General features: G+C 38.7%; 1 protein-coding gene across 1 annotated transcript in view; it reads right to left on the reverse strand.

Annotated features, from left to right (window-relative positions):
- ACTN2 (actinin alpha 2) overlaps positions 1-25,057 on the reverse strand; it is a 69,065-nt gene extending 44,008 nt beyond the window's left edge. Inside the window, exons 1-2 of the mRNA XM_009463639.2 lie at positions 24,589-25,057; positions 853-967 (exon numbers count right to left, since the gene is read on the reverse strand). Of these exons, the coding sequence (XP_009461914.1) occupies positions 853-967; positions 24,589-24,723 (250 nt within the window). The 5' untranslated portion in view covers positions 24,724-25,057. The remainder of the gene's footprint in view (positions 1-852; positions 968-24,588) is intronic.
- Positions 25,058-26,038: the final 981 nt, after the last annotated feature.

A 26,038-nucleotide genomic window follows, 5' to 3' on the forward strand; every position in this document is an offset into this window, starting at 1 on the left:
CTTTTAACCGCCTCATCCAGTACAGAGGAGCAGCTAATTTCAGAGCATAGGCTGTTGTGTTTGAATTAATTTATCCTTCCAAATTATCACAAAGAAGAATAATTTCTGAAAATATGACTCTCCATTGCACGAAGAGTGAGCATTTGAAGATCCTCTTTCCCCACTGAAATCTCCAGCAAAAATGTAAACTGTCTTTTCCGTAAAGATGTCTTAAAAATCTTCTTGCCCTTTTTCACCTTTATTGTGTGTCTGAAACTGGAGCTATTTCTTTCCCATTCAGGAGCATTCTGAGTGTACCTTGGGGACTGCCCCTCTGAATAACACATAAAAAGGGGTGACATAGTGAGTTTACATTAGTTAGTCAAAAAGAGTTCTTGGATGTTCTACCCTTCTGCAAAATGAAACCTTTTACTTGTGACTAAATATTGATCTAGTTTTATTTAGGCACTCACTTTTGAAAGCATTGGTCCACCCAATGAAGTCATTCAAAGCAAAGCAAAACTCTTATACTAAAAGTGGAATAAAATGAATTTGTAACCTAAGTGTAAAGGCTTCTTAATTGTTAGGGGCTAAGACCAGGTTATCAATGTTTGTGGTTTGTCCAACAACACTGTGATGTCCCTGATACACTGTGATATCCTGGAATACAAGCACAAACCAGAAGATTTTGGAGATAAGGAAAAAGCATAGCTTTTTTTCCCCTCCCTTTTGTTTTAGAGTGTGTTTCATCTCTCACTTTTCAGCCTACTTAGAGTCTGTGTTCACTGTTTTGAATTTTTAACAATTTTTGTTCTTTTAAGAGTGTTTCAGTGAGCATGCTGTAAATATATAGCGAACTTTATTTTAGCCAACCTGAGATTACTTCCAAGAGGAGCATCAGTTTGAGGCCATTTCTGAAGTCCTCCTCAATGTTCTCAATCTGCGTGCCTGCTTTCCTGAGGTGGGAATTGCACCAGGCTGTAAACGTCTGTAATAGTAATAAAAAAAAAATATTTATCAACAAGGCATTTCCCAAAACAACTACTAAGCCATCTGAGTAAACACTACACCTGAGATTTTCACTATTGCCTTAGAAATTTGGATGTCCAACTCCCATTCATTTTATATATGTCACCAAGTTCAAAATCCTTACCCCAGATGTTCATGAAGATGCAAAGAATTGCTTGATTAGAAGCAACATTGTGCTGGATTCTGCTTGTCAATGCGTCCCCAAACCAGATCTACTCGTGAAGGTAAAATTTGTCTAATAGTTATTACTACACTTAACATTTTATGAGCACATAATTTTATGTTGGGACTTATCTGTTACATATTCTTCCTGAAAATAAAGATTGATATAGTATAAAGGAAGCTGTGTGACAGTAAAATGTAGGCAATACAAAGCACAGAAGCAAAAACTCCTACTACTTGAATTCATGCCATGGCAAACCTTATACAGATCATCTATGCCAGGGACAAGTAACATGCGTTTCTCACAGGCAGAAAGTTGTGAGAGCACTCTTCAGGATGAAGCAACTGAAGAGAGACTTTATACAGCACAGACACCAGCAAAATTGCAGCTGCTCCTACTTGTAACTACAGTGAGAAACATAATGCCTTTTCAAAACATCGACAATTAGAATGGATTTTGAAAGTTTACAATAATTCAAGCGCAGAAGTTTCACATTCAGACCCTGCAGATATGGCTTGCCTTACCAAGGGTTTTATTTTTAAACTGTGTTACATAATTTTCAGAAAACTACCACAACTTCGTGAAACACACAAATGCAGATACTTAAGTTTGCAGGGCAAAAATGGTCACAAAAGCAACCATGAGCATTTCTCTCTCCATGGAGAACAACCAAGTCTGCTTTTACTTGCAGAGATGAAAAGCAGAACTAACTAACTCCATTGATCTACAGACATCATATACACATTACCTTTTGTATGAATGAAATCAAAACATAGGCTACTATAAAATGTAGTAGTTAAAATTAGTCTGTTTTCAAATATCCACTACTTCTCAGCCCTCTGACAAATCCTCCTTGCTTTTCAGTGTCTGTTAAGATATATAGAGCAAGTGTGTATTTACTAGGTATCTCACCAGGTATTTAACTCTGGGTATATAACAAGGCCAGACATTTTGCTAAGTTAGACTTCAGCTACTTAAAATTGTCAGATATTTGGAATTTCCCTTCTTTTGCTATTTCAAATTACCATAGTTTTAAAAACATTTAATGTAAATAGTTTAAAAGATAAAATATATCCTAAATCCCCATTGCCAGTATGAAATTTCCTTTGGCCTTCTTTTTTCTTGCCTGATTTTTTAGACTCTTTAATTTCTGCTGTCTCAGAAACAGAGTAAGAAAGGCCAGTAGATGACGGCAAAAAATTTCCCTGGAACTGAATCTTGTAAATTCTAGACAGATTTCATACCTTGAGAAGATATGGATTGAATTTTCAAAAATGGTCTATTCTTAAAAATGCAACTTTCTGTTAAAGAATAACATTTTGATTGTTGGGTTTGACTCAATTTATTTGAAGAATTTATGTGCAGCTTGCTGGGCTCTCTTCTCAGAGCTCCTACAGTGACAAGGAGCAGCTTGCTAAACTTTAGTTTTATCGACTTCTCCTTTCCAATTGAAAGGAAGAAGCAAGAACTGCTATGGATATGGGGGAGCTGTGCAGTGAAATCCCTAATTCTAGATACCCAGAGAAAAGAGGAGAGAGAAGACAGTATTGGAAGTGGTTCTGGGCAGGGGTCCTGTTGACCTGCAGCGGATGAGTTGCAGGTAGAGGCATAAGAAAGTCATTCTGTATGCAGATAGAGATAAGTATGGCTGCAGCTGAAGTATCTCTGCAAACACATTTGTTTTAATAAAGGGATGTTAGCTTGAGAAGCAGTCTTTCAGGAAGGTAAGACTTTCCTCATTTTAAGGTAACTAGCTTTACTGAGCTCATGGGAGACCTGAAACCAGAGTGTATCAAGAACCACAACAGAGATACTAGGCACGTCTACCCTCAGGGCTCAACATGATGGAGTCTTAGGATGGTATTTGGTTTGGATCATTACAGGGTTAGGATCTAGTTTATAAGACTAATTTGTCTGCCTCAAGCAGTATCTTGTTCTAGTGATATGCATCTAAAAAGGCTTAGCACCACATTAAGTCATTTGCAAATACTAAAAATTATAACAAGCATCCTTGGAAGGAACAATATTAGGGTAATACAGAAAAAACAACTGAAAGCACTCAAGGGTAAATGCACATGAACCTTGCATGGCAATTTGGCAATAAATATTAGAAAGCTGAACCAGTAAATTAATGAGCCTCTCATGAATTAAGCTTCAGTGATGGATATGTGCTTATCTGCAGATGTTATTGCAGTTTGTAGAACTGTTTCAAGCACACCATGCTAAACTCAAAGAGGAATTTGGAGAAAAACCTCAGCCATTTCCATCTCTTCTTTTAGACATTTATGGTGAATGTTCTGACCTTGTACCACTCAAGTAAATGGGTTTTCCCCATTTTTCATTTAATTAAGAGTTTAATAGCAATGACCCCACCAGTTGAGCAGTCTTAAAATACAGATCTGATTCCTACTGTCAAGAAAGCTACTTCTCATTTAGTTTCTTAAGAAGAAATGGAACCTGGCACTTCTTAGCTCATATATGCACAGATATATATATATATATATATATAAAGCAAATCAGAATTTTGTCCACTGCTAATATCTCACTGTGGTCCTCTACTTCGCCTTTACAACACCTTATTCAACTTACTGGATGCTGCACTGATAGACACAAAACATAAATTTTATCCAAAGATCCCGAAGTTTTCAAATAATTTAAACAGTTTCTCTTGAAAACAAACATTTTTACGGCACTGAATTTGCTCAGAGACACTCTCTTCTCAATCTTGCTCATTTTATGAAGACACTAAGCAGCCGATGTTGCTATGACAGAAACAAGGAAAAGATGCTACTACTGCTGAGTCAAGCTGTTTTCAATAAATAGTTTGACGACAGTCACTGGGTTTATGGGCTGCCTTTTTATATATAAATAACCTGCAGGTTATTTAAGATTCTTTCCAGTAGTATTGGGGTTTCTCACTGATGTTGTAGCATTCTGAAGGATAAACTTGGAATTACTTACAAAGCCTCCATTCATGAGATAACAAGTTCTGCTGAAGCACTCTACTGTGCATGGATTCTTTATCTACACTATCTGTATCTAGATAGTTTAGATTATCTTCTATATCCAGAATAAGAGATTTAGATCTTTTATCTAAATGACAGTTTCTCAGAGCTTTCTGTTTTACCAGCGCACCAGGTCACGAAATGGTGCTACCCCCTTATGACAGTTGTCTTGTGCCTCATGGAAAGTGTCACTGCAGTACATTACAGCACACTCTCAGCATGTGGCTTCATAGCCTGGTGCCTTCCAAACTGGCTTATTTTCCTAGGACTAAACATGGTTATAGGAATGCTACTTAAGGAAGTGTTTACTATGTCTCAGTGATGCAATCCATAAGTGACTGTATTAAAGCTACTGTAAAACTTAACTTGCAAATTTTAACAGTTTCCACAATCGACATTTTATTTAATCCTCGTCCTTCTATTCTTATTGTGATACCACTTGTTCTCACTGCTTTGGCTTTAACTAACAGTTCTATTCATAGTTATTAAGAAACAATTCAAAGCACGTTTAAGACCTGGAGATCAAGATACAGCCAGCATATAGTACCCTGCAAATTTGTAATCCACTGGGATTTAAAAGCTATTAAATGACTTAGACAAAGCAAATTCCTTTTTCTGCTGAGCTGTACAGCACATTTCAGAGTATCAGATTGCCCAGAGAAACAAGGCAGGACTGAAGGCACCAAGCCGAATACCAGGAGGGATACAAATAAGTGCCTAGAAAGCTACACATTTCTTTTTAGAATTTATTTGCCATAGGTGGCTCTACAAATTTTAAAAAATAAATTAAAAAAAAAAAATTATCCTTTCCAAAGTTGTTACTACAAAAGAAACTTTGCTGACATTCTTAGATAAGAGACCACAGAACAGGGGACGCAGGGCAGGAAGCCAAACAATTTGCAGCCCCACAGGTAAATGTTCTCTTAATGCACTATTAATGGTCTACTGCTGTCACAGGTCTATTTTGGAAAAGGTAACTGCAGAAAAGGGAGCACAGTTTATGTTCTATGCCCACTTAGCCTCATTGTGAAGACTGCCAATAGCGTATTCTCCATAATTCGGATTCATTGATATGTGATGGCAAAGTGTGTACCCGAGGAAAAAAAAAACCTTACCTGGTAATTTACTCAGGCCACTTAGTTTTACAAGCTCTTGACAAGTAGAATTGCAACCAAGGGACAGAAAAAGGCGATATCCCTAATCAATTATCAATCAACTGCAGCTAATGCCAAAAAATAATAGGGTATGCCCGCTCTGTGCAAATATTTTTACACACGCACAATGAAGGACATGCTTGGATGGAAAAAGTGATAACTCCGAGAGCTGAATTGTCCTATACTCCTGAGAAAACCCACACGTCCCTTTTATGTGAGTGTAATGATAACTTACTTCTGGTAGTGCTCCAAAGCTAGAAAACAAGATGCTATAATAACAAGTTTCATACGTGCACGCGATAATAGGGATAAAGAGAATTGAGAAAGCACCAGTTACCACCCTCTCCAATACTGTTACCCATCGGTGGGTCACAAGACAACTTGTTCCACCCGCTGAAGACACAGGGTAAATTTCTAGCTTGGCACTGACAGTGAGTCCAAAATGCACATCACCAAAACAGCACCATAACTTGCATGGGGACATGTACAGGAGATACACTCCACAAGTTCAGGAAGATATATTTACTTGCACTCAGAATTTAAATTGAGAAGTGGATCCAGCCCAATAAAGGATTGGAGACCCATATCCTATTTAGTACATATATCTTGTAACAAAGATTAATGCTGCCTTTCACTCTCTCCAACTCAAATCAATTTCTGTCTGCTATAATAGTTACAACATTTATTTAATATTTTAAATAATACAATATTTTTAAAAGTAATATTGATTTTAAAAGGCACGTGTCTGCTTGTCTGTACCCCTACCAGAAAGGCTACTGGACCACAAGCCATCTGTTTTTTGAGTTTCTAGCCTTTCTGTAACATCCACATAATATACACAAAATCAAATTTTAACCTATGAATTATAAAAAACCTATGAATTATAAAAAATTATAAAAAATACTGCAGTAATAGGAAACTTAATACTTCCTGTGTCTGTTAAGTAAAGCAGAAGCACAATTCATTTTAAGTGGACCTTGAATTCTAATACCCAGAGCAGAACACACCTGAAGAAAATTAACTTCAAATATAAACATTCAACACATTTGTTTATATACATATGTGTTATCCCTAATTATCTCAGTCTGATAGAGTTGTTTCTTAAAACTCTGCTATATAGCCCTTCTTCCAAAGTATTTTTCCTCTCTGCTTGTGCTAGCTGAGGGTCTTCATTACTTCTAGGCTAAATGGGATGCAGTGATTCACTCTGTAGTTATACGGGACATTACTGGGCTCTGAGCGCATGGCAAGGGTGTTACAGAAAGAGCTCTGCCAGAACATTCCCACTAGGCCAGACTGAGGTTTCCCCTTGAAGAATTTCCCATCTGTCTGTTATCCATGTTTTAAAATATAAGTTGTGAACCTGCAACGTGATCTCCTAGCTCCTGTGTCCACACTGTGTTCTAAGGACTGCAGGATGAGGGCTTTTCTCTGGCCTTGGGATACAGTCTGCGTTGGCCCTCGTTCTCTTAACTATTTAATTCTGCCCCCAAAAGAAGGGGCATGAAGGTGAAACACAGCAGAAAATTGCACAGCCTTTATAAACTAGCTTGATGTGAACCAATGACTACACATGGCATCTTTTAGATGTTCCTAGAACACCTAGATCCGCTGTACTTCTAGTATATTAGGTGCATGAGTATATTTTTGCGAATGGAAACTAAATAAAATCTTGTATCTTACTTGTTGGTTTGAATTATTATTAACTGTCCCCTTGCTCTTATTTCCCATTCCAGAGGAAGCCTAAATGCATTGGTACACGTTAGTAAAATAACTAGAGTAACTGTAACAGGAGAGGTGGTCCACCAGTACACCTCGATCACACCAAAACACTTGGTAGGCAAAGTGGGATTTTAACACTAAACACACCAGAGCACAGCAACAACTCAAATGAAGCACAGTGAAAGCATAGTGAAGGATGCTGCAAAGGCTAAAGTAGGGGAAATGCTTAGCATGTTCCAAAAGGTCATTAAAAGGAAACCCTCAAATCATAGGCACTACGTCAAAGCCAAATTCCCAGGAACAGCAGAAAGGATAGCATAGAACCCTCTCACACAGGAAGTTAGTAGAAGCTCCATCACAAGGTCCGCAAATCCAAAGTTGGGGAAAGCCCTCCCTGCTCCAGCACATCCATCCATATAGCTGAACAGACGGTGTCAGAGATGATATGCTAGCATACTCTGCACTATCAGCAGATCTGCTCTAGCATCTACAGGAACTTCACCTCAGTTCCTTGATTTTATCATTCACAGGAGACGTGCCAAAGGGATGCATTCATCACACAGGACATTGCACATGTCTTGCTAGCATTCTGCATTTTGCTTGCATGGAAGAGCCTGGGGAGACCTCAGTCCTTCCAAAGCAGGTGGCCTAATCCTATGCGAGTCTAGGGTTTCCTGTAAAACATGCAACCCCCTCCCAGCACTGAATGACTGCACGTCTGTTTTACAGTGCTTACTATTAACAAAAAAAACAGAGCATGTAAATATCCCTTCAAGAATAATTTGGCAAGGCTGAACCCTGAGAAATGTTAAGATTACTGAGCCTTTTGTTACAAAGTGAGCGACATTAGTTCTTTCTTTCAGAAGAGACAACAGAGAAAGGTTATGTTCTCTCATTGCTCTAAAATGGAAGAAAACTCATGAAGCAGCAAGATGTATGGGAAATTCAGTATGGGTCACTGCATGCACTGTCCTCACCTCAGCCTTTTTTTCTTAAGGGAAGAACAGGAAGGAAAGGAAGGAAGGTAAGAGTTTTCACAAGGTTTCTGGAGGGGCTAAAACAGTTAAATATTGCATGGTTTATTAGGAGCAGGCAGATAATCTTTACTGGATCACCTGAGATAGCTGGAAAAGACAGAAGTTTTCAGGCACATAAGCCCATCTTTACATGTGAGAGAGAAGCATCAGTCTTAAGCATGAAAATTTAGGTAGGACTTCGATGGACCACTGGTATAATGCTACAACAGCTCTATTCCCTGAAGGAAGCTCCTTCCTTTTTCATTACTGTTGATGACACCCATTTATGAAAGTTTTACAGCAGCAGGCATCTGTATGATCCAAATGTGTGACTTCTCAAAATACATGCAGTGCCACAGGGTTGACTGCTTGTGTATTTTTATCAGTTTAAAATAATCCTACCTATTTTAAATGTATTTTCAATCAGAAACATTGGTATTTTAGAAGTAGGAGCACAGGCAATGTTTAAAATCCCATTCGAAACTAAAAAGTACTCAGGATCTGTAGGACAAGTCTGGTCTAAATCTACTTTTCATTTTTGGAATTTCAAGAATCACTCAAATAAGAGAACCCTGCTCAGAAAAATAACGCAGAAATAAGAGAAGCAAGAATCCAATGAAAATCTTTAGTGAAAGCACGGGCATGGTTTTACCTTGCATTATAAAAACTGCAAGATATCTTTACCCATTCTTATCTTTGCAGTATAAGTGCAATCTACTCATTTTGTTAAGGTGAAGGAATTAGAAGGACAAAGGAACTGTCAGGAAAAAAAAAAAAAACAAAAACAAAACAACAAACTGTTGTCTAATTCTAGTGTGTTCTTTTAATTCTGAATTTTTTTTTACTACATTCCTATCACTAAGCAGGCCAGAGTAGTCTGTGGTAAATTTACATGTGGTAAATTTCATAATAAAGGGAGAAATGCAGTCTGTAGGTGACAAAAGGTTTGGCATATTTTATTTATGCAGAAGTGGGAAACTTCGCTAGGCAAGTAGCATCAACTTTTGCAGAATCCAATCTTATATTTAAAAAATTAAATTTCCAAGGACAAGCAAGCAAAAACTTATGTTGTGCTACCTTTCTAAGCCTGCATTTAGGTACACACATGTCCTCCCCTTATGATTTTGCCTATCTGAACTCTAGCCATTCATCCTAGTTCCACTAGTTAAGGTAGAGTATTTTAGAGGTCCCCCCACCAGGACTCTACACAAGCAGATCTCTTTTATGTCACGTACCTAAGCTGGTTGCAACAGCAGAGGGCTATTTATCTGAGAGGAAAACTAAACCCAAATCATACCAGAGAAAAAAAAAAAAACAACAATGTTTAGGAAGTCAGAGAGTTTATTCCTACTAATGGTGAGTAATGCTCACTATTAAGCGGAAGGGCTTACAGAAGTGTACTTGTGTAGGAATCTGCCCTGAACCACTTCCTATACTACACTTTACTTACTCATTTAGATGACAGAACAGAGTATATGCTTATAACATTTGAACATGACAGCAAAATGATGGGTCTGTAAGCATGTTTCATGACAGAGCTACAATTCAAACTAATCCTGACAAATCAGTGAAATGACTTGAAGAAAGCTGGATGCAGATCCGCAAGAAGTCTGAAGTGCGCCCCTCCAGTAATAAATAACTGCAAAAACACAGGATGGAGAACTACTGGCAGGGCAGTAGCACTGAAGAAGAGGATCTGGGAATTACAGTGGATCACAACCTAACTTGATTAAAAAATGTCATGCTGTTATAAAAGGCAAATACAATATTGGAATGTCTAAGCAAAAGAATGGTGTATCAATATCTGAAGTATTTCTTCCAATCTCCTCAGTGCTGGCAAGGGATTAGCTGTAATACTGTCCCCTCTTTTGGGCACGAAATTCAAGAATACGGACCAGTTGGAGAGAATCCATGAAACAGCTGTGAAAAGAATAAAATTCTAGAAAACTTAATCTATGAAAAATATAGAACCATTGGGTGGGCTTAATCATGAGAAGTCTGAAGAGACAGTAATACTCATCTCAACCATTTAAGAAGTCACAACAGATAACAAAACAGTTCTCTGTGTTCACTGAAGACAGAGCTTAAGATAGACAGTCATGACCTTAAAACAACAACGAGGAAGATTTAGATTAATTTTTAACTCTAGAAGCAGTGAAGCAGTGGAAGAGATTGGCTGGGTAAATGTGGAATCCTTCTTCTTGGACATCATCAAGAACAAGTTGGATAAATGTGTCAAGAACAGCACGAGCATATTTGCTTCTGCCTGAAAGTAGGGGAACGGACTAAATGCTTTCCCAGATTCTCCCAGGCATACTTGCTACGATGTTCATGGAAGACATCTACACTGCAGCCTTGAAAAGGGAGAACAGGCAAGAAGACTCTTTTTCCTTCCAGATTCTGTAGCTGACAAGCCCTAAAACTTAGGTATATGTTATCCAAAGACTACAAAATAAGAAGTCATTCAGCAGAAAACAACTCCCTTTTAGGAATCCAAGCACTTGGCATGCAACAGATAGCTGTAAATTTTGTTTCTGTCAGGGTGTTCTTTCTGTGGTGATCCCCATTTCCCTCTCCTACTTTCATATGACCCTCTAATTTCCCTTAGCAAAAAGAAATATAATATTGGAGGAGATCTGCCAGGGATATTGGAGAAAAAAGTAGAAGGGTGAAGACAGAGAATAATAAAGAAACAAAGCTGAAGAAATGTAACAGGATAGAGGGAAAGAAGATTCAAGTCAATAGGCAGAAGAGTGTTCACGGAAAGGGAAACAAACCAAATTAAAATGAAAGTGGATTCAATGATCTGTTCTATGGGTAAATACATTTCCCGAGGTCTGTTTTATGATCCTGGAGAAGAGATCCTGACACTTGTGTTTTCCCCCTAACTTTGTGACAGTCTTTAAGTCATTTAAGACAGGAATTCTAAAAATGTTTTATTGTCCTAAACGCTGAGCATATTATGGCGCCTAATTCCTCATATGGGACTATAAGCCTTTTAACAACAATGGGAGCAGATGTTAGCCATAGCTGAGTACTTTTAAGTGTCCCACTTGTGTATTCAAGGATGATGAGAATAATAAACCCTCCATATCCCTCAGAACTATTGTGAGGGAAAATTCACAGTTGCTTGTGAGGTGCTGAAACACTACCCTGAAAAAAGCCCAATAGAGAAATAGTAGCAAGAAAGATTAGAAAGTTGACAAAATTATAAATATCTTGTAAATAAAGAACTGTAAAATTAATCAAAAAGAACCTACTATGAACAGATGCAAAACAACACGTAACAATTAGCAACATCTTCAGCATCTGTTCTCAGTCATCCAGTTAATTCTACATTTAAAAATCAAAGCTAGCTGTTTAGCATAAACCAGTCATCTACTACTGTAAATCTAGTTGCATGCTAGTTATCCTTCCCTCCTTAAACTCCTAGTGAATTATGAAATGTGCCAGCCACTTAGGTATGGAGAAAGAAGTTACTCAGGGAACTGTTAAGAATAGCAATGACTGTGAATAACCCCACAGCTGCAACCTGAGAAAGCATTTTCACAGGCAGAAATTGTTTTAGCTTTCACCTCTAGGATGAAAAGTCACTGTCCCTAACTCTCACTAATAAGGTCAGTTTTGGGCACCTCCAAGGAAGCTGCCATTTCTGGTGGTTTAAGTGATGGGGACACCTGTCCCCCTGAGAGCTAAACTGAGAGTACAACTCACCTCATAGACATTACCAAACAGCCTGCATGTGTTAGCAACCTTGTCACTTATTCATCTGGCCTGGGTTCAAAACACTGACCTAAAAGTGAAAGGTTCCCCCCAGCCATGCATTCCCAACCAATAAATTAAAAGTCCATCTTCAGCACAAGGTTATCTTTCATCATGAGTTGGGGTGTAGGAGCTATTAGAATATTCCACTCGGAAGGCTTTGCAAGACTGAGACTTTTCATTAATATTGTCACCACCTTGCTAAGCAGTGACAAAGGTCAGGGTTTTGCAAGTCAGCTTTCTCTTGGATGTGAACAACTATTTTTGCAGTATAGTTTGTTCATTCACATCATATGCGTGAATCCTTGAAAAACAGCATCCAGGCAATACTCTTTGAGCACCCTTTGTCCAAATGGCAATGTCCGGCTGTCTTGCAGCAGCCCGGGATAATTCCTTCTAGCTAGATGGAGTAATGGGGAGCAATCCCTTGCTGTTTGCAATGATCTTACCTCTTCACCTTCCCTCCTACTTCAATAACAATATGCATGACGTCATTTACAGTTATAAACTACCTTTCTGATGACTCTACTCTCTTTGCCTTTTATGTAAAACAACAGATGTGTTAATAACTTGTCATAACAGAATTAATACCTCTGAATTTTTTGGATTACATACCATTATCCAATGCATTAAAATGATCAAGGTACAAGATTAGCACTACAGAATGGTAAATAAATGGTATAATCTGTGAAGTAAACAAAGTTCTCAAATTACTAATAAATTTCCCAGTTATAATAGCCCCCATATTAAATTGCTTTCTCTAATGAGAGTGAAAAGACAGACAGTGGGTAAAGACTTAACATTTGAGTCCTTGCTCTTCCACAGCTTTTTGTACAATTTCTTTCAAGTAGTAAAAGCTCCTTACACGTCTATCCAAAATCTTTACCCCACAGTAGAGGTGAAACGTAAATATGCCCCATGGACTGAGAGTTCTAAATGCAGAATTAGGAGGGCTCTGTTCATCTCTAAAATTGAGTGATTGTGCAGTATTTTATAGTCTCATGTATGTTTTGCAAATTTAAAATGCTGTAGCAAGTGAAAGAACTTTTATTTCGCAAGCCTCAAAAAACAAGTATCGGTGAAAAAAGTATCTGTGAATCAAGCATATTCAGACCACAGTTCTTAAATGGGAGTAAAGCTTTAAAAACAAAACAAAAACAAACAAAAAAGGGACTAATGGAACAATACAAATGGAAAGGTTTGAATAATCTATTTTTGGTCAATGGCTTTTGTTTTCTTTTATTTTCAGATGTTAGTTTTGTATTTCCCTTGAAGGAAAAGTTTATGGACATGTTGATCTCTTTCAATAGGCCATATTGTTTCTAGCATTTAATAATTTAACAATTAACAGATCATGGTAGACTTTTATTTTTTTTTTACATGCAACACTGCCAAATTTTGCCCTTCAAAATGTCTCCTACTGAAATCTGCAGAAATAGAGAAGCATCGCCTACAAGGACCTGTGCCTTTTTGATAGAGACACAGTACTCCCACACAGCATGACTGGGAGTGTACAGCATCCAGACTGAACCTCTGAGGACTGCCAACTGTTTGCATGGCACAACAGCATTTTCCTCTAATAGGGCAACGTAACTTCAGAGCATACTAACCAAATATTCTCTGTTCCACTGCACTTTGCATAGCTTGAATTTACACTATAAAAACAAGTAATTCTGACATTGCAACCTGAAGTAGTATGACTACAGCAACTAAGATCTTACACAGCATTCCTGATCACTTTACACCACAAAACTTTACAGCCCATACCTACAAATAAATCAGTTCATGCCCAGTTGTCAGAGCATTAAAATAGATTTGCCACTGCACTGCACAAAGTTGAGTGCAGCAAAGAAATGTTGTACACATTTTTATAAAAGCTTTAATGGACTCTATCACCCATACAATAAAGACTGCATCTTTATATTTATATAGAAATATATATTCATATCTCATGAAGTGCTGTCCAAAAGATACCTCTCCCCAACCGATCAGGTAGGACACGAAATATTCACACCTTATAGAATGGAAGGAACTAAAGGTATGCCCTCTGGAAATAGAAGGATTAATTAAAGTAGGCTAATCCAGGATTTAGTTGACTGGATTTCCAAATGTCTTCCCCTTGCTTTCTCTGTTGATTTTCTTCACCATGCTATCTTTATCCAGTAATTATACACTACATTGCCAGGTGAGTAAGTAAATCCATTATAAATTGGTCAATACAGTCAATCAGAGTGGGATAAAAGTATGTTCGTATCCAATTTATCAACATTCTTTAAAACATTTCCATAATCAGAAAAGCATGTCTTCTGACTGATAAAGCTAAAACAGATTTTGAAAGTTTTTTCAATTCCACACACACCAACACACATATCTTTAAGTCCCTGACACCAATAAACGATGGGAAAAGCATGTCATTAATCAGACCCCAAAATATTTACACAGTAAATGTCATCTTTGCACTCTGTTATGTAGTACATTTGAAGATCACCAAATCTAGTTTCACTTGTAATCTAAACTGAGGTTTCAGTTGAGATTCTTATAGAGAAAGGAAAACCTCATGCATTAATTCCCAATTATGCAACAAAAAGCTTCTATGGCATATATGCCAGGTTACTCAATGCAATATTTCTTAGGACACAAAGCATATAATCTGTCCATGTTAATTTCTTTACTATTGTAACTGATGATTAAAAAAAATTTCCATTTTGATTTCATGCTTCTTTTAAGAATCTCTTTTTTAAAGAATTTGGTAACTTCTGCTGTTAAAGATACTACTTAAACATATTGGGTTGGTTTTTTTTAAGCTCTAATGTTTTTTTCTAATGAGGCATTAGCTATAGAGTAACATTTTCTAAAACATTTAAAATATCCTGTAAGCCAGCAGACTTTCTGAAAAATTCTGGAGTTCCTAAATAAATTTTAGTGAGGCTCAGGTTCCTAAATTACTGAGCTTTTCTTAAAAACAGAATAAAAAGTAAAATATTACTCAGGATCTTTGGATGGCTTGATTAGATATGAATATGAAATTTAACTAAGTAACCCGTTCCCAAGCACTTAGCTAAGAACAGATGGGAAAATAACAAACAACCATGACTGTAACTGCTGGAAGCATAAACACCTGTGTTTTAGACAGTACAGTGTTTGTGATAAGCAAACTTTGTCAATTAAACACACAGTTCTTTGTTTATAGCATATCTATTCTTAACAGGAGCCATGCTGGGACCTGTGCTCGGTCATGGAAATGAAGGCCATAGACAAAAGGAAAGCAAGCAAACTTCAGCCTCATGTATGGTGTTTTGTTTGTCTTTTAATATTAATGCCAGATGGATGATAAGTGCATTGTACATAATATGTACATGTACAGATATAGCTGCTCGTGGGGCTGCACTGCAAACTACATTACTGAAATGATTTGGGATTAAGAAGTGGTAAGAACAGGGAGGGTTGCTTCAAATTTCTTCAATGATCTGCTATATAGCAAAAGATCATTGTACCAGCAAATGAAGGGGACTGGAAGTCTATGGATAGGAGTAGAGTCAAAGGTGGTCAGCTGCTCTGCCAAAGAAAACGTGTGGTGGAACTACGCTCCAGAGTACAGCTGGAGATGAACTTGGACTACAGAGGTTTTCCATAGCCTAAAGAAACTCCTCCAGGTGAAATAATACCCCGGAGCTACACAATCATTTATGTATTTTTTTTTTATTTGTATTTAGTGCAGCTGGGTACCAGTTTTCTTCATATTAAAGAGTGCAATGTCTTAAGTCTTGCAGCAGTGAAAAGCTACACTGGTGCCAAGATTAAACATAAAACGGAGTTCAAAAAAAAAAAAAAAACACTTAATGCTAGATGGTTAAGCCTTTCTGTGAGTGCCAAAATAGCAAGCTGATTTTCAGAGGTGCAAAATAGACAGAAGTTCCTCCTGACGTCAGTGGAAATGCCTGGGTGTTCAACACCTATAAAAAATATGAGCGTTTCCTTAGACGCTTAAGGAATAATCACAGATGCTAATTTTAGACTAGGGGAGTCACTTTCTGCAGACTCCTGCTATGGTAGTGGAGGTGAGCAAGGCTTTTCTAGGGGGCAGTTCAGAGTAGAAGCCATCTGCTCTAAATTAGGTTCTGCTAGTTATCAAAGTAATGGATGGCTGGACTGATTTTGCTTACAGGTTTTTGAAGAGAAATAAGAACAAGCATCAGATTTCAAGTTGAAGGTATTCTGACAGTTAAGAGCAGTTGGGAGGAAGCATTTGATGTAAATCTAAAATCTTACTCATACCAAGTACAGTAAACACTTGGCACTTCCATCTGTAAAGCCAGCACATAGATACTACAACCACTATTTTGGAGTTGAAGACATGGACAAAGTGATATGTCCTTGTAACTCAAAAGCAGGGAAAACTGGGATCAGACACAGGAGCAGCAGTGCCCATTTTTGCACTTAGGACATAAATTCAGGACTAATTTTCTCACCTGTGTGCACACATGGAAATTTAAGGTCCTAACCGTTAGCCAGACAACTGTCAGCTTCTGCTTCCCTCTGGACAGGCCTTCTAAAGAATGAAGTGTATTTCTACAAGCCACCATTTCAAGTGGGACACTTTCCTAAAAGGAGAACATTGCATTTCAAAGTCTTCTACCTCTGTCTCTGCAGATGCTCTGTTCCTGCAGAGCAGTAACACCTGCCCTGTAATCCCTTCACACCAGTAGTTTGAGGATTACTGGGACCATGCTATCTTGATCTGTATTGAAGAGTTATTTGTACTGCCAGCAAGAAGAGCTACTATAGAATATGTACGGAAACGGTTACAGAGGGTGATCGTAACATTGTGTTTGCTGGTTAAATGTTGTGGAAGGAGGTAACTTCTATCTTTAAATACACGCCCAATTTTATCAGGTAGAAAAAGAGCATTGTATAGCACCTGTATAGTTATGATCAGCTTTATGCATCAAGTCTCTCAACATGAGGCATATTTAAACCCAACAAATCCAGTGATATTGTAAGAACAAATGTCACACACCCTTATCACAGCATTTCATGAAATTATGTTCTTCAAACATGGAAGACTTGAAAATCACCCCAGACTACTAGGAATGAAATTTAATTTAGGAGGAAATGGAGTGCTTGATGTGAATACATTCTCCTTCTGGTATGAGCTGAGAGTAAAGAATGCATAGCCATAAGACATATTCACTCCGAGTCAGCAACTTTTCACTGCTCACAGTAGAGGAATACTACATCAGTCACACATTGTTCATCCCGACAATTAGGGCTCAGAAGAAATTATGCTTGGCAGTAAAGCCATCTGAAGCAACTCAACTTTGCCAACTGTGTAAGCACATTTATATGTGTTTGCTTGCAAGGATATAAAATAACATGCAGGAGGGGCGTCTTTTGACTTGGGACAAAGCTAAGCAGCACCAATTCCAATCTAATTCTATTTCACTGACATGCTTCCTCCTGCATCATGTCCACCTGCATTCCAGATACAAATCCAAAGCATTCTTCTGTAAGCAGGCTCTGCAGTACAACTTTTAAAATACTACCAATATCTAGGTAGCATTCACCACTCACAACTAAAGAAAATCCTAATGCTCAGTCTCACTGAAATGAATTCAGTAGAACTGTACAGTGCAATACAGAAATTACTACCTAAACTAAACATCATTAAACAGGTCAGAATTCATGAAACAGTGATTAAATTTATGTTAGGTATTTGGTATCTGATTTTTCCATCATAATGATGAAACCCTTTTGTCTTACTTGGGGATGGAAGAGCTTTGGTGGAAGATTTTGAACTGTGTTACCCCATTGGCAAAAAGAAGTAAAAATTCAGCTTGCAGAGCTGTCTTAGTTAGATTTGGAAATTGGTGATGTAATCATGATATTTTCTTACCGGGATTCATTAGTTTACAGAATATACCTGAGCCCTGCTTTTGCTTGCACAGGGCTACAAATTGTATGAGTGTGGATTCTCTATTTATTGCAGTCTCAGGGCTGAAGACCCTCAGTGCTCTACCAAGCAAACACCTCCCTGCCTCTCTCTTCAGCTCTCCAGTGACCCAAACACAGATCCACAGCAAGATGCAGACTTCCCACCCCCAAGAGATTATAGCAAAGTCCACTACGTAACACACAGCTTTTCTCTAGCTCTTAAGCACCTTGGTTGCAGCGTATGGAAACCCACTTAGATCCATACTTTCTTGCAGTCCTTATTGTCTTACTGATTGGATCTGTGTATCTGCAGACATTTTACTACATGAGTTTCAGGGGAGGCTGTGGTGTGTATCTGTGGGCGCAGGTAGGAGGTAGCCTTTGCTTCCCATTATAAACTGGTTCTTATAATTTCTTTTCATAACCATACAGTTCTGTTACTGGCAGATATTTGGGGGTGAATGGCAATTGACAGCTGAATTGGGACTGTGGGAATTATCCACTTGACAACACTAACAAAAGCATACAGAGCCTGGAATGGGTCAACATTGAGAGGGCCGTTTGAGTTTAAATAGAAAATATAATATTGAGTAATAATTTCTTGCACTTAGTATTGATAAATAAAACCTTCCCATTGAAAAAAACTACCTCCAGAAACATTTCTAGTTAAGTGAATTTCATAATAGCTTTCTTTGAATTTCCCTTCGTACCCCAGCACCACAGTATTCAGGGCCCTCTTTAGCCACACACGTTATTGACGGCTTCCAAGACAGAATATGAAGCACACTGACAAAATACGATCATTCCACTATCCTTTCAGCATGCTCCTCTCAAGCACCATTCCATGCCAGTGACATCATCAAGAGGAATTTAACATGTTACTATTTTAACAAGCACTAATCTCCAAGAGGCCAATCGTACAGAACAAGCCATAAACACATCCCATATTTCTATACAGAGACCTTCTGCCCTCATGGCAACTCTTCATAGGACTAGAGAAACTGCAACTCCATGTCCTTCTGTTGCATCAGTGTCTAATACTTAGGACAGTTATAGTATATGCTGAAAAATCAAGCCATGCTGTGGCAGAAAACAAATGAAGTCCATCTATTGACTACCAAGTTCTGAGTCAGACCCGATATGGGGCCACCTACTACTGAGAAGGTCACTTAAAGAGCACCCAGGATTTAAAAGGAAATGAGAGGTGTTTTATGTGTGTGTTCTTGATACTAGAGGTTTTGACATCCACTGTTTGAAAAGAAAATTCTTGATGCACCTGGAGGAGAAGCATTTGGCCTTGGAGTGCTGAAACTTCATAAGGCACACTCTGCATCTATAGTGGCATATATCATTTGGCAAGACTTTGTTCTTCTATAGAAGACAGTCACAGTACTGGCTGAATACTAGAAAAAATAAGTCTAAAAAGGTGAAATTGTTTGCTTTTATAACTATTGGTAGTAATAGAAAATCCTGCATTTCAAACCTACAGAATTCCCAAGACACCTACACCATCCTAATTCTGTGCATAAAAGGTGGGGGAGGCAAAGAATTACAGTGTAGGACTCAGTACAGCACATGATTTTTCCACTACCATTCTGCTTTCGACTCTGGAGGATTTTTCTCCTAACAAGTTAAATCCCCTCCTGAAATTAGTCCTAAAGCTACTCAACCCAGGACCCCCACCTTTATAAGAAATATCCAACTGTTAACAGGTAAGTATTAGGAATAAGTAACGAGAAGGCTGATACTCTCTCACCTTTTGCCTCCCTCACACCTCCTACATTCACTGCTGGTTCTCACCCAGACCCTATTCATGTTGCTCACTTGCAGAGGGGAATCTCTGTGCCTTCTCAACAATCCCACTGGTATTCCACGTGGGTAAAAAGTGTCACCTCATGAAAAACCCTCAAGAGAGGTATGGTTTCTCTGTGTGCTATGGCAACTTAACCCCAAGGATGAATATTCAAGGAAAGAATTTTGCACGGTAAAAAAAACAAACAAACAAACAAACAAACAAAAACCAAAACCAAAAAACCCACCAAACACCATCACCCCCCAAACCCCAACTTTGATTATTTCCAGATAATCTCAGTAGAAGAGCAAGACCTAGGCTGGAATGCCCTGTACACACTGTAGATATTGCTATATTCTTCATGACAATGATTTCAATCTGGAGCCTGTAAATCCATGAGGAGTGGTCCTACAGTACTGAAATTTTCTGGTGGCATCCAGCCTCTCCTGCCAATGTTTTTCTGTCTTACATTTCTTTTTCATTCATTCAGGCTTGGCTATTTCTCTCCTCCTCTTCCTGGTTGAAGAATGAAGTTGTTTCCTTCCACTACTTCATCTGTCTTCTCACACACCAGTAGACTTCTTCCAGGAAAAGGTTTCTGATAAGAAATCAATTTAGATTCCATTCATAGAAGACCACGCAAACTTCAGAGTGAGTCCAGGACGCTAACTGTAACTCTATTTATAGACACTGAACTCAGACTGAACACAAGGTCAATTTCTCTTTCAGGCTGCAATGAACCTCTCAAATCTGCTGAACTTAATGAAAGTTGCAGCAACACTAGAAAAAGAAGGATGTTGTCCATAATTCATAGTCCTGGTAGCTTCTTCCAAATAATTTGCCATACATATGACTTCCAAATGCATTTTTTTTATTTGCAAGGACAACAGGAGTTGTATTATGAGCCAAAGGAGGTAATGCAGATAAATCCTTATAGGTCACACTGAAAATGTAATCTGATATGTATTGCTGAAGACTGGAAAGACACAGCTTCTTTCCTGAAGAACCTTTTCCGAAGTCCTCTCTCATGCACAGCGTTCAGGATCATCAGGAAGATTTGCATTCACAAAGAGTGCAATATCAAGGTAAATAAATATTGTGAGTCTTCTTGTTTATTCTATAACAGTGTAAAAAACTGTCAAAATGGTCAGAAATTGCATTGACGCCTACATTAAAACCCTTCTGCATTAAAAAAGCAGGGGTATCAGGGCCATACAGCAAGCTAGAATAAGATCATTCATCTATAATAATATCAGCAAGGCAAGGGGTATGTTTCCAGTTCTTTCCTTACATGGGTTAATGCAACAGTGTCAGAGACATGTCTGAATGTCTAGAGAAGACACATACAAAGTATGTGGAGCCAAGTTTAGTGCTTTACAATACAACTGTCCTGAAGAAGGGATCACACCTGTTTCACAGCCTTCAGATCTTTACCGTGAAGGCTCAAGACTTCCTTGAAAAACTAACAAACCACATTTCATGCCAAAGTTTAAAAAAGCACACTCCTACAATAAAGGATTTATAGCAAAAGTTACAAATAAGAAAGAGCACCGTTTAACACACAGCTCACTAAATAGTGGTGGCAGTTCGAACATGTTGCAAACAATACGTTTGCATTTTGAGTAGTATTGTTGTGCTTGGTTTCTTAAGCTAAGGGACACTGCATTTTCCTATGTTCCTTTTAGTTATATTGAGATACAGGCTAGTAAAAATGAAAAGGGTTGCGGAGTTCATTGAACTTTTTCCTGGAAACTTAAGAAATAAGTTCGTCATGGAGAGAAATCAGGTTTTAAGTCTTCCACTCTAAGCTAGTATGATTTTTACTTTCACTCCAGTCCAGCAGGGTAGGGACTGAAAGACAGCTTATCACTAGTCTGACATACCATAGAACCAACCACTTCTCTCAGTTGTTACAAATACCACTGCTGTCCTCTTTTTACCAGTGGGAAAACCGAGGTCTGAGGTGAGCTGACCTTGCCTAAGGTTAGAGAGCAGAGTGAAGAAGAGAATCCCACCCCCTCTGCCCAGACTTTTTGATTTCCAATACTTTTCTATTTCTGTGTAGTACTGAAGAAGCAAGGGGCCACTTTCATAGATCTTTCAACTGCTGTTGAAGTGCACGTGGCAAGTGGAAGCGTACTGCCTCAAGCAGATTTCAGAAGCTTCCGATCTCATGGTTCCCACCTACATGTTCAAAAGACACCAAGGCTGTAGTTCTCTAATTAGTTCCTACTGAAGACAGCATGTCCATCCAAAATACAATTTTTTTTTGTTATTTAGTCTTTCTTTGAAGTTGCCGCCTGAAATTTCCAACCATCTGATACTGTTTTAAGTTTGCACCAACAGTGTCTAATGCAGCAAATGGCCAAATTGTTGTATTTTCTTGATTTCTTGATTTGACACAGGCTAAATGTTACGCCAACTAAAGTGTTTAAATTGTTGTTCACATTCAGAGACACAGAGCTAAGCTACAACTCAGCTTCCTTTCCTATAGAGTACTTCATACTTATTCTGACATGTGCAACCACCAAGGAGCCTGGATTACAGCAGACCATAATACTCTATGAACCGTGGTTATAATTAGGCGTCACATCCATTGTAATCCTATGGACGTCATCATGTGTTACCAGCATCTGTTGACAGATCTCATACCAGGCATATCACTGAAATGGCAAGTCTGGAGAGGGCAGCCCACAATAGAAACAATGGCATTTACTTTTGGTTTGTTCCAAGACTGTCTAATAGAAAATATATGCTGCCAACTGCCAGGGCTCCACTGAGATCACTTTTCAATATTATATTACCAGTTAGAACAAAGATCTGTGGCCATGTATCTGCAATCTTCTCATAATAAATAAGGAAATAAAGAAAGCACTTTCTGCAACTGTGTTGGCACCAATTAGAAAAAGAGAGAAACCTTGAAATTTTATAAAGTTTATCAGGCCCTTTATCATGAGAGTATTTATTTTTCATGTAATAATAAATTAAGACTCCTTTCCAAGACAAGGAATGAGGATCTCGCCTCCTGAATTTTATTTAAATGTAGTATCACTTTAATATTAAAACTAAGCCTTGGGAACTGGCAACATAAAGTAGCAAAGCCACCATCTCTCTACTCTATGGAAGTAAAGTCAAGTCTGGTTTAATCTATCAATGTGGAAACCTGGCTTTCTGCTGAAGTGCTGTCTGTTTGAAGGAATGGAAACAAAAACTTTCCTATGGGGTCTTATACTCACTACTCCCTGCTCTTCTGTAAAAGTCCAGAGACTTACTGTAAGCATAAGAAAGCCTACAGAATCCAAATTCTCTTTATTTTTTATCATCTATCTGCATTGTAGGAAAACTGCATTAGAGTGCTGACTATCTAGTAACCTGTTCATTATTTCTTTATTTTGAAAACAGCATTCTCTGAAATGTGGGACAATTGAATCTGAATCAGTTGTAACCACGACCTGTTACAGCTGAGCAGTTTCAAATCACTAAAGCACTTAAGCACTAAGATAATTTCCATTCTCATTATAAAACATAAAAGAATAGTTCACCATCTAAAGAGTGTCAAATTAAAACGAAATGTCAGTGTTGGTGAGTACAACTTAATAATTGGTTAGGAGTTGCAGCAGCTGGTAGATCAAGAAAAGTGAACTTCAGCTTGGCCCAGAACTTCTCCCACTGTACTCGTACAGCAGGATGTGAACAGGTGTGAGTGTAGGAAAATGAATAAAACCAGCTAAAACTGACAGAAGGAGGAAGGCTACAAGTAAAAACTGAGAGGAAAATATTGGCTCTACTGATTTTAATGGAAAAGCAAACCCACTGGCCCCAACGATTCTAGCAGGTCTTACTTTTATAGCTATACTTTTAAAGCATAGCTTTTATAGAAGCTGTGACTGTAACAGCGGGCCAGACTCTGTCATCAGATATAAGTTGGCAACTTCTACTTAAGTTTTTGAAGTGAGCTGCTCACCTGTAGCAAAAAGCATATTCAACTTTATTGTCTAGAGTGCCATTTCTCTTTCTCTCCCCCCCCCTTTTTTTTTCATTCTTGTAACCAGCAGATAACCTTTTAATCCCAGATCTGTCAGCCATGACTTCAACATCACCTTTTGCATTAGGAAGTAACAAATCCTTTATAATATTTCATCTCTCTCTTTTCCATATGCTGCTTAAAACTCAGTGTTCTCAAATTAGATACTGCAAATATTACTGAAGTACCAAACCATTGACAAAGACTGCTGATGAGATTATATACTCTGCCTATGTTCACAAAAAGAGCATGAGCAGTATTTGCTGGCTTAATAGCTTTCTTACACCTAAAAGGCAAGGAGCATTTTCTCTGCAATAGCATATTCCAAGGAGTTTACAAACCCATTTTTTCCCAGACAGTGAATTGGCATGTGGGAACCTAATCATGAGATACAGTTTTCCAAATCTAGCCTGGATATATTTCTAGGCAATATTTTCCTTGTCAGATCATTCAGTCAGAATTAAGAGTAAATTCTAATAAGAGTCAACTCGCAAGATCACAATTTCAAAAGTGATTTCTCGGTCTGCTCTCAGAAATATTGCAAACTTTTTTGCACACCAATTTTGAACCATCTCATTCATGTCCCTGTTTATAATTGCAATTTACTGTTTTTGAAAAGCATTCAGGCACACATGTCAATTCACAGTCTGCTTTCTGAAAGGAAGACCCAGGAAGTGAAGCTAAAAATTACTGAAATACTAATATATAAATCTAGAAGTACTGACAGAATATTCCCAGTGCAATAAAAAAGAAACTCCTGACTCTCATGAATTAGTTTCATCTTACATAGGTTTCACTTAAGAATCCAAAAGGTGAATGCTTTATCCTCAAAATACGGCATAGCTAATATATATTATATGCATGCTTTATAGGATGTAAAATATATTCTCTTACAAAATTAGAACCCCTTAATGCACAGCCCTGGCAATTGCAGATGCAGCGTGGCAATAAGAGAGGACATCATTCCACAGAGAAGCACATAGGCAGACACACATTACTTTATTTCCAGACCTTCCTTTGCTGTTTCTCCCATGCTGGGTCCAGGAGCAGGTCCCTGTCCCATTCTTCTTCTTGGGTCATGTACTCATCTTCTTCGTAGTTGTAGGTGTACTGCATGTTTGTTTCTATCTGGTTCATGCTATTCATGCTACCCGGGGATCAGCTTCAGCTGATGTGGCTTCTACTATGTTTAAATATATATATAAATATATATATATATATGTAGTTTAAGCTTAGTTTACTTGCTGATGGGTTGTAGGTAGCAGTGTCTTTTTTCTTTTTTTCTTTTTGCAAGGTGACAGGGAGTGAATATTGATGAGTCTTGCTGAGAGCAGAGGCTGAAACTGCCAGGTAGGTGCTGACCTATGGTGACCTTCCTTCCCTCTCTCTCCTGCCCTCCTTCCCTTTCTCTCTCTGCTGCTGCTGCTGCTGCTGCTGCTGCTGGTGCAGGTCCCTGCGGCTGACCCTCCGGAGAAGCCCAGCGCGGCTCGTCGCCGCGGCTTATTATCCCCGCCGGGCTGTCACGTGGGGCGGCGGCGGGGCGCCCTCGGCCGGGGCCGGGACCGGGGCCGGGGCCCCCGCGGGCGGGGCCGAGCCGGGCAGGGGCCCCGCGCCCGCCGCTGCGCCCTTTCTGCCCGGGGCAGCGAGACGGTCTGCAAGAGGGGAAGGCTGACCGGGGGAACTCACCTCCCGTAAGCGCTCCGGCCCAAAATTACTGCCTGCTCGCCTGTTTGCCGGTCTGTCTTTCCAATTTGATAAAATACCTGTCGTCCTCTTTTTTTTTTTCCTACGTCTCAAGACCCATCTATGATTTGCTAATGTAGTTTGCCATTGTTTATCATGAGCCTGAAGTCTGTGCGGACCCTTGAGTCACTTCACACTTCCCTTTTCAGATTAGGGATCGCAAGAGCCCAGACAAGGACACCCGAGAGATGAAACAATTTGCAGCGGAGATGAGGTCTGCAGTTAAACCAGAAAGTATGGAAGCACAACTTAGAAAAGCAACATATATCTTTTTTGTCCAGGAAACACGCTCAGTTCATCCCAAAAGCAGGCACCAAAAAGCACGTACAAAGGTCTGTGATACCAAGAACTTCATAAATATGTGACAGGAACTATTTACCCGTGCTTTCCACAGGGTAAAATCTGAAAAGATAGCACTGAAATCAAGCATCTTGGCAAGCATGTCCCGTATCTCCCCTACCGTATCATTTCAGTTGCCCTGGTGACAATGTTTCTTCTGGGAATTGGCAATTTTACTATGTTCTTGGTGTAGCCTGTCATTAATGCCTGCACCTATCATCAGCCAAGGTCATCCTCTCTAGCAGTGTCCCCACTGGATACAGTTCGAACCTTACTTAGAAAAAGAAAATGCTCACCAAAGCTAAGCTTTTAGAAGCCATAGAAGACAGAGTCAGATACAAGGCAGAACTACGTTCAGTAAAGGCAACCATAGGTCTCT

Source organism: Nipponia nippon, unplaced genomic scaffold (genome assembly GCF_047370975.1).
Source record: "Nipponia nippon isolate SJK-2023a ecotype South Korea unplaced genomic scaffold, ASM4737097v1 scaffold_4, whole genome shotgun sequence".
Taxonomy (NCBI): domain Eukaryota; kingdom Metazoa; phylum Chordata; class Aves; order Pelecaniformes; family Threskiornithidae; genus Nipponia; species Nipponia nippon.